This window comes from Durio zibethinus, chromosome 25, assembly GCF_047325235.1.
Source record: "Durio zibethinus cultivar Kanyao isolate XHJ-2024 chromosome 25, ASM4732523v1, whole genome shotgun sequence".
Lineage (NCBI taxonomy): Eukaryota > Viridiplantae > Streptophyta > Magnoliopsida > Malvales > Malvaceae > Durio > Durio zibethinus.
Window position 1 is genome coordinate 7,486,927 of NC_143186.1, and position 14,458 is coordinate 7,501,384.

The 14,458-nt window shown below is 29.5% G+C and overlaps 1 protein-coding gene and 2 pseudogenes across 1 annotated transcript; 1 reads left to right on the forward strand and 2 right to left on the reverse strand.

Annotated features, from left to right (window-relative positions):
- Window positions 1-1,605: 1,605 nt before the first annotated feature.
- LOC111276369 (putative terpene synthase 9) lies at window positions 1,606-7,851 on the forward strand. Its single transcript, XM_022862108.2, has 7 exons — window positions 1,606-2,277; window positions 2,352-2,598; window positions 3,474-3,846; window positions 4,298-4,516; window positions 5,188-5,326; window positions 6,565-6,828; window positions 7,442-7,851. Exons 1-7 carry the CDS (start codon window positions 2,176-2,178, stop codon window positions 7,724-7,726), a joined length of 1,629 nt encoding a protein of 542 aa, XP_022717843.1. The 5' UTR covers window positions 1,606-2,175; the 3' UTR covers window positions 7,727-7,851.
- Window positions 7,852-10,044: 2,193 nt separating this feature from the next.
- Window positions 10,045-12,348, reverse strand: LOC111276370 (ATP-citrate synthase alpha chain protein 2 pseudogene; annotated as a pseudogene).
- LOC149511571 (protein SENSITIVE TO UV 2-like) lies at window positions 11,054-14,224 on the reverse strand (annotated as a pseudogene).
- Between the last annotated feature and the right edge of the window lie 234 nt (window positions 14,225-14,458).

Sequence of the window (14,458 nt, forward strand, 5' to 3'; positions counted from 1 at the left end):
ATAACTTACAAATCATATGGTTTAGAATTGCGGGGAGCATTGCTGGTGTCATCAAGAGACCTGAACAGTTTAATTAAATAATCATTGATTGGATGTTTTACTCAAAGCAAATAGCATCAAATATATCTAATCATTTTGCGATATTTCATTTTCAAATGGACCTGTGTTCCGTTAATTATTATTACAAATCTTGACAAAATTCTTCATTCCAAAGTCATGTGACAAAGTTAAAAATAAATTTAAAAAATTAAAATGAATAAAAATAAAATATTTCAGTAAAATTAAAATTACAGATGAACTATATTAAATTATTATTAGTAGATTAATTAAGTACGATTGTTTTATTTTTTTATAAATTATTATACCTATTTATTATTATATGGTATTTAAATATAACTTTTATTTGCAAAATTCATTTTAAAATTATCCCAATTCTTTTGTAGAACCTCAAAAAATCATTTTTTATTAATAATAATTAAGGAAAATAAGATTCTTCCAATTTTTCTTAAAACTTTTCATTCAAAAGATTTATTTAAATAAATATTTTATTTATTATTTATTTATTTATTTTAGTTATTAAATTAAATCTTTATTTTAATAAAAATAAATTTTAAATTATCTCAACTCCTTGGTAAGATCAAAATTACCAATTTTTTTTTAAAATTACATTTTAAAAGATTTATCCGAATAATCTACTATTTTTAATTTATTCATTGTAAAAAAATTTATTTCTAACAATAATAATTTCTTAAATTATCCCAACACTTAGGTGAAATTTAAAAAATATTCTTTACCTATAAAAATTAAGGAAAACTAGAACCCTTTCAATTTTCATTAATAATTATTTTTTAGGTCATCACCATTTTCATTTTTTTGTTATTAATTTTTACTAAAAATTACTATTTAATTTGGATTTTTATGTTTTTATTAAAATTATTACTCATTTCTTTTAAAAAAGTAATAATTATTTATTTTTTGTTTAATTTGTTTAACTAATTACAGAAACAAATAAAAAATCAACAAAATAACAAAACTAAAAAAAATCAGAAAAAAAAAAAACTTGCAAACTGATTGAATCAGAGCATGGATCGATCCACTGGGCATGGATGCCCAAAGCAATATCATTTTGGCAGCCTATTTAAAGGCCTTTGAAATCTTTATTTTTTTTCCTTTCTTCTCTCACTCTCTTCCCCTAGAGCTTCTTTTTAAAAAATCTGATATACTTAAACGACCATCATGTAAACCCAATTTCGAATCGGTCACTATCGTGCAATCGTCGAAAACTTTAATCAGCATCGAAAAATGTAAAAAATTTTCAGATTCTTGTGACCGAAAAATTCAATCAATTACCAAAAAAATTTAAAGTTTTTCAAAATTTGGCAACTCCAAAAAATACCAAAACGATTCTTTCAATCCCTTAAACACTTTCCTTCAATTAGTGTTTCCAAAAAAAAAAAATCCCAAAATGCCTAGATCAAGTTTTTTTATTTTCTGGTTTTTTAAAAAATATTTTTGTTGCCTCTCCTCGGTCATGTAGCTTAAAATTTTATGGCTACATTTTGGGTGTTGGTAGGTCTTGGATCGATCCAGGCAGAAGGGTTGGGTAGTTTTTTTTTTTTTTTTTTCTGTCAATTGCCTCTGTTCTACCGATCATTCTTTCTGTCTTTTTCTGAATTTTTGGAAGTTGGATTTATAGGGTTGAATAGGAAATTAAATCTTAGAAAATCTGGGATTGAGGAATTTTTTTCAAAACCACCAAAAGTTTTTTTACAAATTTTGACAAAATTTGATATAGACAGATGATTGGCAAAGAAAAATGGGTTGGCGGATGGTTGGATTTTAGTTCTTTACCGATTCTACCAGTGTCACAGCACTTCTTTTTTTTTTTTTTTTTTAACTTTTTAAATGATTTTTTTAATGATTAATTAACAAAATAATATATATAATTGAACCTAATATGTAATAAACATGATTAAAATATCCAAATGAGTTTAAATTAGACATATCAAAATCACAAATGTAATTAGGGATCTATTTCGATTCATGCGAACAAAATTAAATATTTACAAATAGTGTTATTTGCCTAAATTGCATATAAATACCCCTATGTAGCTTACAAGTAAGAACAAGCAGGCAGCAAAAGCCAGTTATATTGTTATATACTTGACAACAGTTATGGACTTCAATGTAGTGCAAGTGACTCAACGGCGATCCGCCGGTTACCTTCCGACTGTTTGGGACCCTGAACTCATCAAGTCCTTTAGCCCTCTGTATACTGTAAGTGTTTCATTTGAAGCATAAACTTTGCTTTTCATTTGTGGAACGTTACCTATCTCTGGCTAGTTTTGCAGTATGAGAGTCATGGCAGTCGTTTGGAGGAGCTGAAGCAAGCTGCTAGGTGTTTGTTGACATCCTTAAATCAAACTGAAGAAAAATTAGATCTCATCAATACAATACAACGATTGGGAGTGGCGAAACATTTTGCAAAAGAGATAAACGAGGTTCTTGATCATGTTAATCCGAATATTCCTTGTGATCTCTACACTGTCGCCCTGCAATTTCGGCTTCTGCGTGAGAATGGTTTCTTCATTACCTCAGGTAACTATTTCAAAAATTATTAATCGATTTTGAGCTACAAAATAGAAAGTAACACTGTTTCATCTTATAAATCTCCATCGTCCCATTATTTCGAGATTCAAATTTGAGATCTCTATGCAGGGATGTATCTAGAATTTATACTTTGTGAAGACAAATTTATTACATTAATTATCAATAACATTAGTATAATAATTTTATATTCATATTGTGAAGCATTATTTTACTAATTTTTTTTTTATTTTTTAATACATCCATATACTTTTCAATATTATAAAAAACTCACACTTAAGTATATATATATATATATATATTTACAATTAATGGGGTCTAAAACAAATAAATAAATACATTGGATTTATTTCTAATAATTTTACTTACTTTTTGATATTTTAATGAGGGCAAATTACAAGAATCATTAAAATTTTGAGTAACTTCATAATGGTTAAAATTAATTTTCAGGATTTCAGTGGGTTTAGCTCCCTGGATCATCCCTTTCTCTAAGATGAAGTCTCAAGTTATGAGATTTAGGGTGTATCCTTCGCGAAAATATTAATGAACAATTACTATAAGCGGAGTTGGTTGCTAAGGAGAGAACCTCCCTTTCCTTGTCAAATTATCAAAGATTCGATTTCTTGCGAGAAACATTCCAAGCAAAAAATCCTAACGCATTAGGCCTATATGAGGGAATGTGCCCTTACGATTGTTTTAAAAAGAGATTGACCGACAAAGCCTGAAGATATTCCCGACGATGTTACTATGTGTATAATGACTATCAAACTACGCAACTCCAGATTGTACAAATTTTAATGACTATCATAAATTATCCATTAATATTTTTTATTTAATGTATAAACTTGCTCATGGTGAAAAAGCAGATGTGTTTAACAAGTTCATGGACAGTGATGGGAAGTTCAAAGACAGCTTAAGAGAAGATGTAGATGGGTTGTTGAGCTTGTACGAAGCTTCATACCTTGGGCAGCATGGAGAAGATGTTTTAGATGAGGCCCAAACGTTTAGCACTAAACATCTAAAATTAGTAATGGAGAAGTTGGAGAATGATTTAGCGGAGCAAGTAAAAGAATCGCTTCACGTTCCAATATATTGGAGGCTGCCTAGAATGGAAGCTCGAAACTTCATCAGTATCTACCAAAAGGATGCTAAAAGGAACTTCCTTTTGCTCGAACTTGCTAAGTTGGACTTCAATCTCTTGCAGTCGGTTTACCTCAAGGAGCTAAGGGAGCTCGCAGAGTGAGATTTATCCTCAATATATATATATATAAGAAAGGGATTAATTTACAACGTTGTAAAACTTTTTAGTTTTATAAATTTTTCTATATATGTAATCACTTTAGCACTTGCTACTTTTTTTTTAACTTTTTATAAGAAAAAGTGTTACAGTTCAAACTTATAAAAAAAAAAGGAATTTTCTTTCTTTCTATCAAGTAAAATTTTAAATATATCATATCAATATGAAGAGTACATCTTTAAAATCAGTTAGGGAGAGAATTAAACACAAATAAAACCTGGAGATACTTACGTTGATTAGATTATAAAAAAGTCTAAGTTAAATAAATTTGTTAATTTCTCTTGAAATTTATTAAATAATTAAATTTAATATAGTACGTGGACATCTAAAAATTTCATTATAAATAAAGCTAGCTTACGTACATAGGGTTAAGTATTATTACAATTGATACAGGTGGTGGAAGGATTTGAACATCAAGGAAAAGTTACCATTCGCACGAGATCGGATGGTTGAGTGTTATTTTTGGGCAACGGGGAGTGTTCCAGAGCCACAATTCTACAAATGCAGGAGGAACCTCACAAAATTTGGAAGTTTGACAACAGTCTTAGATGATGTATATGACATTTATGGTTCGATGGATGAGCTTGATGCATATACAAATGCAGTGAATAGGTAATTAACTTTCAGATTTAACTTTTATTTATATATACTTCAAATTTTCCTAACAATTAACTTAGACTCTATTTATTTGATATTTTTTATATTGGTTTAATATACAAATAAACTCTCAAACTTTACTTCAAAAAGCAAACAAGTTCTCGATCTTTTATTACAAAAAATTAAGACTATAAACTTTTATTTTAATGTAATTATATTCATTCAATCTTTAATATCAAATTGATAGAATTTTTAAAATAATATTTTTAAAAATATTTGTCATTTAACTCACCCAAATAAATTTAAGTATTTTCTACAAATTAAATCAATCAATTAAAAAAGTTGATTATTTTATACTGTTAAAGTTCTAATTATAACAAAATAAAAGTTCATAACTTTAATTTCATACAAAAATATTAAGGGTTTATTTGCTTTTGAATAATTATTTTACGCAAAATATATAAATTTTAGATGTAAAACGCAAGATTTTACTGCTATATGGATCAATTATGTTATATAATTGATATTATATTTTTATTATTTGTTAATTTTAAATCGATAGTATATGATATTATTAGTCCTCCTTTGCTTTTGCTTTATACTAATTTTTCAAAACTAAAAATTAAATAATAAAAGTATCAACAAAACAACCTTACCATATATGCCAAAAAAATTTTGCGGTGCAGGTGGGATCTTGAGGCTATGGAGGAACTTCCAGAGTATATGAAAGTATGCTACTCAGCCATGTACAACCATGTCAACGAAATGGTCGAGGATGCCTCAAATGATCTTGGCTTAGATATTCTACCCTATATCAGGGATCAGGTAGGAATACAATGCTAGCCAATTATGAAATACAAGTTGTAATTAACTAAGTAAAGGACTTTTATTTTATATACCTTTTGCATAGTGTTTAATCATACTCCAATATTACAAGAATTAAACTATTACCACATGCCTTTTTATTTATCATTATTTTATTATTAACTTTTTTAATATACTCTAAAAGGCAATTTTAGACTTGATAACAATGACAGATTAGTTAAGGAGCCAGAGGGAGCCTTGGCCCCCTTTAAAATTTAAAAATCCTCTTAGTGGGTCTATACATATATTTATTTATATTAAATAAATTTAAATTGCTTCTTGAAAGTCTCAAACTAAAATTTTATAATTTTTTTATTTATTATTTGTAGTCTCACAGTCTATTTTTATGTATTGTAAAAAGGATGAAAATTATATTGTTATTTATTTATTTATTATACTCATAAATCATTACTTAAACATCCTTAAAATCAATAAATTTATCATAAGGTTAAATTACAATCATGTAAACTTAAAAAAAATTAAATTGACTCCCAATTTTCTCAACAAAACTCCAAATCTCTAACCAATTATCAATTTTTTTTTTAACAAATTACAACTTCTTCACTTCATGTTATTCTTCACATGTAGTTCTACTTTTTATCTATTTCTTTTATATCACTGGACATCTTAGAAATCACTTAACTTTTAATTTCAAAGCTTTAATTTTACTTTTTGAAAGATAGATTCTTTTTTTTTTATGAAAATATGTTGCTTAACATTTGATTTATTTATAAAAGGATTGTCACTCATAATTTTTAATAAAATTATTTATTTGATGTTTTTATTTATATATTTTTTTATTGATCGATAACATTTATAATTTTGTGTGAATTTTTTGTTAGTATATACTTGCATATATATAATATTAATAAATATAATAACATAATCTTATAAAAATAACATCACAAATAATATAAGTTGATCTCTTTTAAAACTAAATGTCATGATTAATAATTTTTTGATAATTTATGTATTCGTATCGTATCTGTTTTAAGTTAAACATGTATAAAATAAAAAAATTATCATATTAAATTCATGTCAACACGCTAACACCAAATACATCTTATTTTTTAATTTTTACCAAACTAATAAAGTTTTTGTTAATTAAAAAACAATTATTATTTAATTATGATTATTCTTTATTAATGATATTGCTAATTATGAAGAATTTTTCTCTTAATTAATTATAATTATTGCAGTGGGTGTGTTATTCAAGATCGTTGCATGTAGAAGCAGGATGGCATAATGGTGGATACATGCCTACTTTGGATGAATATTTTAAAAATGCATGGATCTCAATCGGCATTTCTGTGGGCTTGGCCTACGCATTCCTTGGAGTGCTAGAGGATTCCAAATCACATCGTAATTTTCCATTACAATTCTTCGAGCATTGGCATGAATCTGAGTTATTTTATTGGCCTTCCTTAATCGCCCGACTTTTGGATGATTTAACAACTTCCAAGGTATGCAAATCGCTATTTATTCTATTGAAAAGCCTTTTTTATAAAAAAATAAAATAAAATAAAAAAGCCAAGGGACTGCACGGGTCGATGGTGCTAGAATTAAACTCTTACCAATAAAATTAAAAATTTCATACTCTGTTAACAAATCACATGAATGTTGGCAAATACCTTATTTTAACCTTAGTCATTTCATTGATATCTTCAATAATCACGTCCTACTCCCAAAAACTTGATTAATCGCTAACAGAGTCACTTTCAAACATCACTTTAGTGCATGAAAATTGTGAGATATTTTTAGATTTTGTTTGATCGATTTTTTTTATTTGTTATTTTGCCTTTTTTTTAATCATTATTTAGCTTTTTCTTTTCGGTTTCTATTCATTTTTTTTTTTAAAATAAGGAGTAAATAGCAAAAACATTAAATAAGCTATGTCTTAATTAGTTAGCTTTCTTGCAAAGAATCAAATCTCGGATATCAGTTTCACATATTTCAGTCAAAAACAAGGGGGAAAGCTTTTATCCATTCAGAATGAATAAAATACAATTCATTGCAAAAAAAAAAAAAAAAAAAAAAAAACTTCTTCTAACTTGATATTATTGGACCATTTTGAAGATGGAGATGGAAAGAGGAGAGACAACAAATTCAATCCAATGTCACATGATTCAAGAAGGGGTGTCTGAAGAAGAAGCACGAGCTCACATAAAAGGCTTAGTAAGTGATTCATGGAAAAAGTTAAACAAGTTTATTGTACATCATTCTCTTCCGGTTGGATTTGCCAATGCTGCAATGGCAATGACAAGATGTGTTCAACGAATGTATCACTTCGGTGATTGGTTTGGCATTCAAAGCAAGGCAAACATAGATTGTGTGAATTCTTCATTGTTCAACCCCGTTTAGACTTTAGATTCGATAATAGGATCAACTTGTACTGACAAAGTAAAAAAATAAGCTAGAGATGCAGATAAAGAAGGAAATGTTTTGTGTGTGCAAACTTTGTTTTGACATAGTACAGTTAAGTTTGATTATCTATCCCTCCCAAAAAAAAAAGATTCGGTACTTTTAAATACGTTGATATGATAAAAGGGTATAAAAATAATACAGAAGAAGATGTAAAATTGTAGTTTAAAATGTTAATAAAAATATATTTATTTAGAATAAAAATAATATTTTATTAATATTCTAAAATTTAAAAGAGTAAAAGATGCAAACAAAAAATAAATTTATTTATTAAACAAGCTTAAGTGCTCAATCTTTGGGCTTTAAAATATTTAGCTCACTAGGATTGGCTCACACCAACATTTGATTCAAGTATTTAAACAACATTAATTAACTTAAATAACACAAGTAGTCTCATTTAAACTACATATAAATTATCTTTTTAGTTAATGTGGGATACATCACATTTTAAATTATTAACTGTTTATTTTGTGGGTGTTGTTTAATACATTGAGGATCCTGCGCTGGAACATTTAGGGTATAGAAAGTGCTGTTAAAAGGAGAATTTAAAGAAACTGTTTATTTAATTTCGTGTTGAGATGTTTTTATTGCAGGAAATTAAAATGGTAAAGATTAAAAAGTTTCAAGGTATGAATTTTTGGGTAAGATGTGAGTTTGAATGGATTTTTTGTTGCTTCGTCGGGTCTGTCTGGTGGGTTGCTGTTGGCATGGGATAAAAAGTGTTTTTAACTAGACACGAGTGTTAATTGTCGATTTTGATGGTTCAAGGGAGATGGATAACTTAGGGATGCAATTGCGTGGTTTGCAGTGGCTTTGCTTTTGTTAGACAAAGGTGAAGAGAGCAGTATGAGAGGATATTTTAGGGCTGAGAAACCCTTGTTGAAAATTGGTTTGTCGCTGGGGTTTTCAACAAAGTAGCTAACAAAGGCCTTAGAGATGTTATTAGCTATCAAAGAGACATGCTGAGTTAATAGTTATTCAAACGGCCTTGGAGATTTTTGTGGGACTAAGAATGTATGTAGGAGGTAATTTAACCATTAAATCTAGCCCTGTTGGTGCCTTTACCAGGTGTGCAAAGGACACCAGATTGTCGAACTTTGGAATTTTCTACCTCGGACGGATCACTTGGGGGCTTTCTGCATTGTCAGATTTATAGAATCTAATGTTTTTGCAGATTCTTTAACTAAAGCGGGAGTTGGTCGTTTTGAAATTATTGTGGCATGGTTGTAACCGCTAATTTTTTTTTTTTTTATCCCTTTTCTGACTTTAGGTTGATGTTGTCGTACTGTAAATTCTACTGCTGTTGATTTGAGGTGTCAGGTCTAGATTTTGTAATTTTCCTATTAAACAAATTTGATAATTTTAAATATGATACAATAATATAATATAAAATAATATAAAAAACTATGTATAAATTTAATATAATTATATTTTGTATTTTAATCATATCAACATGATTAAAACATGATATTATTTGTATCTTATTTGTGTCAAATAGTGATGACATATTTAAGATATGATATTATTCATGTAAGCATATCTAACATATAAACTATAAAAATTATTTTAATTTATTTTTTAAATAAATTAATAATCATATTTATCGTATCATTTCAGTATTTAAATAAATTATAAATTTTTAATTTTTAAATAATTTTTTGTTTAAATACTAATTTAAATAATATTTTTTAAATAAATAAATTAAGCACATCTAATTGTGCTATTTATGTTTAATTATATGAATCGTGTCGTGTCGAGTAACATTACTTGAGTTATATTAAACAAATTAATTTTAAATGTATTAGTTAGCATGTAACGAATATAATAAACATATCGATTTTATATTTAGGTTATTCATGTTATTGAAATATTAATGTCATATTCGTATTAAAATTATTTATATTGCCATAACGTCTAAATTTAGGGATCCATTGCTAGATATTGACTTGAAAGAATCGCTACCAATCTTTTTTATTTAGGTGCGATTGGTCACCTAAGAAATCTATCCTTTTAAGAAACACCTAAGCCTAAGGGTCCCTAAAAGAATAGGTTCAGGTCTACAAACTAAAACAAAATTCGTGAGTACAGTTACGTATGAAAAAGGTTATAGCACCCTTACAACGCTCATCGAAAGATGGTACCAGCTTAATTTTGTGTTATCCAATAAGCTTTAAAAATTTACCAAGTAATTAATTGTTGGAAATTAATCTCAATTGACTCTAATACTTTTGTAAAAAATTAAGAAAATTTCCTCACCTTCAGCAACCATTGTCCAGATACACCCTTTTGGATTCAAAATAGTGAATTTCAGGGATGCACTCGTCTTTTCCTCCAATGAATGAATGAAGCTTTCTGTTGGGCTCAAGGCTTTTCCAAAAAGCAAGGGAAACTCTATGTTACCCCACTTATTAAAGTTCTTGAATGCAGCAGTGTCATCCAACTCTCCCCTCATATCCAGTGGGTATGGTTCTCTATTAACCAGCGTAAATGGATTCATCTCCATAAAGCTGAAATCGAGATCTTGAAAGACAGAAAAGATAGCCATGATGAAGTCACCAATCTTTCCTCGAACTTTAAAAGGGAATGTAGCTATCAATGGCGTGTACGTCTCGAGGGTCATAGGTTTCTCAGATGAAAGGAAAATGGTCTTAACCTTATCCCAGTTCTCTTCAATTTTGATGCCTCCACATTCTGAAAAGCTAAAGGTTGAGCCAAGCCTTTCAGAGACAATTGAAAAGTAATACTCTTCTTCATGGGGGACAAAAGGTTCAATAATGAAAGTGGTTATAAAAGCTTCGCAACCACCCATCTTAACTTCAATGCTAAGGCGTGCTTTGACGAATTCAGTAACTAGAGCAAGATCTAAATTGAGAGCAACCAAGCCTTCTTTCCACGCTTCTCAAACATATCTGGCTTAGCAACCAATCCAGTGGATGGAAACCATGGTTCTTGGTTTACTAACTGAGTGGAATCAGTGGATTGTGTCACCTGGGCAGAACAAATCTGGAGATGAATATTAGCTAGGCATTTGAGGTGCTCTTTCAGAAGTCTCTTGGAATGGTACTCTCTGATCTTCTTACGAGCCATTTGGATTGAAGATCTTAATACCATTCAAAGAAAGGAGACTAGTTAAGAGATGAAATGAACCATTTCGAGGTGAATTATCAATGATGGAAGGATGGCAAGGTGGAGACGACAGTAAAATTAGCTTGGTGGGAATTGGTGGTGCCGTGGATTTCAGTTTTTTTTTATTCCTATGATCATTCCCTAATCTCTGTACTCTAGTTGCCATTTTTTATTGCTTGCTTCAGGATTCCTTTCAAAAGTCAAAAGATGCTTCAGCAAGACATGTAGTATATGGAGCGATCTATAAGCAATAACTGCATTTTCAACATTATAGAGATCAAACAACGACTCAAATAGAGCCTTCAATTGCAACATTCCACTATTGATCTTAGTCAAAGAAGAGTAGAAACAAGATACTTTTGTAGCTTCAGAACTAAGAACAGGATGCACATAACTCTGTAAAGCCTTATCAAAAGAGCTCTTAAATACCTGTGGTTCCATTGTTTTAGAAGGTGAGTTCATATTAATGAACCCAAATAGGATGTCAATATCTGTGGAACAAACTGCAAACAACTTGGCTATCAGATTTTTTCTAAACTTTTGGTCAGTTGGTAAATCCCAGATGCCATGCAACTTCTTAGAAAGATCAAGACAAGCACTTAGATTTGTCTGAACTCCAATTTCCTTACAACTTAACTTAGCTGTATTCAGGCCAACCTGATCATCAAAAAATTTTGCATTTGGAAATTTTTGGATAACCTTATGATGAGCTGCAACAGGGATTCCATGTTTTAAGTTTGCAATCCTCGACCCATTAAATTAGCAACGTTCACATCATTCTTTGAATCCACAAATGCAAGATGATCTTTCTTATTTCTTTCCTTCTTAAGCTGTGAACACTCTCATTCCAGGTCTGCTAGCTGCTTTGAAACGTGTCTCAACTCTTTTTTTAAGCACTCAATCTCGAGATTCTTAGCATTTTCAGAATCGCAAACTAGCCGCATAGGAGTCAAAAGAGTAGCGCATTTAGCAAAAATGCCCTTGGAATTCAAGGCCCCACCGAAATCGACGGTTCTCTGTGAGAGTTCTCTGGGAAGCGAGTAATCGAGGGAATCAGTGCGAGATGACGGTGAAAAATGTAGGTGTTGATGATGTGACGATGTTGGTGGTGGTGGCCGTGGCAAAGGTGGTAAACAGAAGGAAGAATGAGGGTTGTTTTGGTTAATAGAAGAACAAGAAAGAGCGATTTCTTCAACTTGGATAAGTTCTTCCAGGAAACTCGTATCTCATTCTTCCAAATTTTCTTTTCTTATACCTTTTTTTTTTCTTGGTTTATGTTTGGGTTTCTTCTTTGGTCACTTAACCCTCATCACTCCCTTGGTGCTGATGCCATCCTTCTTGCTGTAAATTGCAATCATTTATAAAACTATATGATTTAGTTTTAGTGCAATTCTGATTATCATCCAAAGCTAAAAATTAGTACCAATCCTAATCTCATTCTTTCAGCTTTTTTTTTTTAAATAATCAGATAATGGAGAAAGAAAAAGAAATTAAACAATAAATAGACCACCAAAAAAAATCATAAATACAAAAATAAAAAAAATCTAAAATAAAAATAAATAAAAATCCCTACAACCAAGCTTAGATTAGTCTCGATTGAGAAAGAACCCTGGACAATATAGGGTGTCTATAGCTACCCCTCTTTGCACATTTTCTATGAAACAAGAATTATGCAAAGATAGAGACACCCATTTAAGACTCAACTTGATTTTTTTTTTGCTTTTTTTTCTTTTTTTTTGGTTAAAATTTTGATCAAAGCTCCTATAAGTAGAGGCTCAACAACAAAAACTCAACAACTTTGAAAAAATAAATTGCTCCTCTAAATAGAGGCTTAACGACTTTGGAAAAATAAATCAAGCTCCTCTAAATAAAGGCTCAATGATTTTAAAAAATAAACAATAATGACTTTGAAAAATAAATGCTCCTCTAAACAGAAGCACAACGACTTTGAAAAATAAATAAAGCTCCTCTAAACAAACGCTCAACAACTTTGAAAAATAACAAAGCTCTTCTAAACAAAGGCACCACAACTTTGGAAATTAAATTGCTCCTCCAAATAGAGGCACCACAACTTTAGAAAATAAATTACTCTTCTAAACAGAGGCAACATAACTTTTTAAAAATAAATGGCTCATTGACAATCATTTTCGAAGGAGTCATAAATCGTATCTGATGGAAACTCAAAGATTCATAATTTGAGTTTGCAAATTAAAGGTTCATATTCACAAGAACCTTTCATCTTCACATGAATTCACTGAAATTTGATTCTCAAAATTTTAGTTTCATAAGAATTCAAATTTGTAAGATCTTAAGATTTGCAGTTGCAAATTATAAGACTCACATCTACATTTTAAAGATTCTTATTTGAATTTTGGAGATTCTTATCCAAAAATTCAAAGTTTCTCATTCAAGCTTAAAAGTTCTTATTCGATAAACCTTAAAGTTTTATATCTCAAAGATTCTCATTTAAAACTTAAAGATCCAAGATATTTCTTTGAAATTCAAAGATTTTCATCAAAAGGTTCACAATTTCCTTTCAGGTGACCCAAAATTTTGCATGAATAAATGTCATGATCAAATATGCAAATACTTTCTTAATGATGCAAATGCAACAACCTAGATTCTCATTTGAAACTCAAAGATTTTCATTCGAGTTTAAAGATTCACATTCAAGAAATCTTGGAGCTTTACATATTAAAGATTTTCCTTTGGAACTTAAAACTTTAAACATTTTTCTTTGAAATTCAAAGATTCTCATTTGAAATTCAAAAATTTTCATCAAAAGGTTCATAATTTCTTTCCAAATGCCCAAAATTTTGCATGAATGAATGTCATGATCAAAGATGCACATGCCTTCTTAATTATGCAAATGCAACAACCTAGATTTTTATAATGCCATGCATGTCCAAACATCAAATTATGTGAATGTACTATTTAAGCAACGATGCCAACATTTTGCATGTAATGCAAATGTCAATAATGTCATGAAATCTTAAATAATTATGGAATATGGTCCTCAAGACCCTACCATCCACATTCTCCCCTTATTTAGCTTCTCAACATTTTGGAACAAGCTTCATCAACTGATCATCATTGTTTCCATTACTTGATCACCATCTGGAGGTTTATCAGTACTAATAAATTTTACCTATTACCCCACATGCCAGGTTTATCAGCACTAACCATTTCAAAATAAATTTCATCTTCTATCACTTGGTCATCGTTCATAAGCTTCTCAATACTAGCCATTTCAAAATAAATTTCATCATCTGTCACTTGGTCATCGTTCATAAGCTTTTCAATACTAGCCATTTCAAGATAAATTTCATCATCTGTCACTTGGTCATCATTCATAAGCTTCTCAGCACTAGTTTCGTCTATTGCCCCATATCATTTTCATCACTTAATCATAACTCATAGGTTATATCGACCAATATATCCCTATATTCATCACTTGATTATACCATTTTTCAAGATTTTTCCCATCTTCATTTTATTGTCCAATCCATCATCATATTTTCCATTTGGTCACATCATATGTCCTTT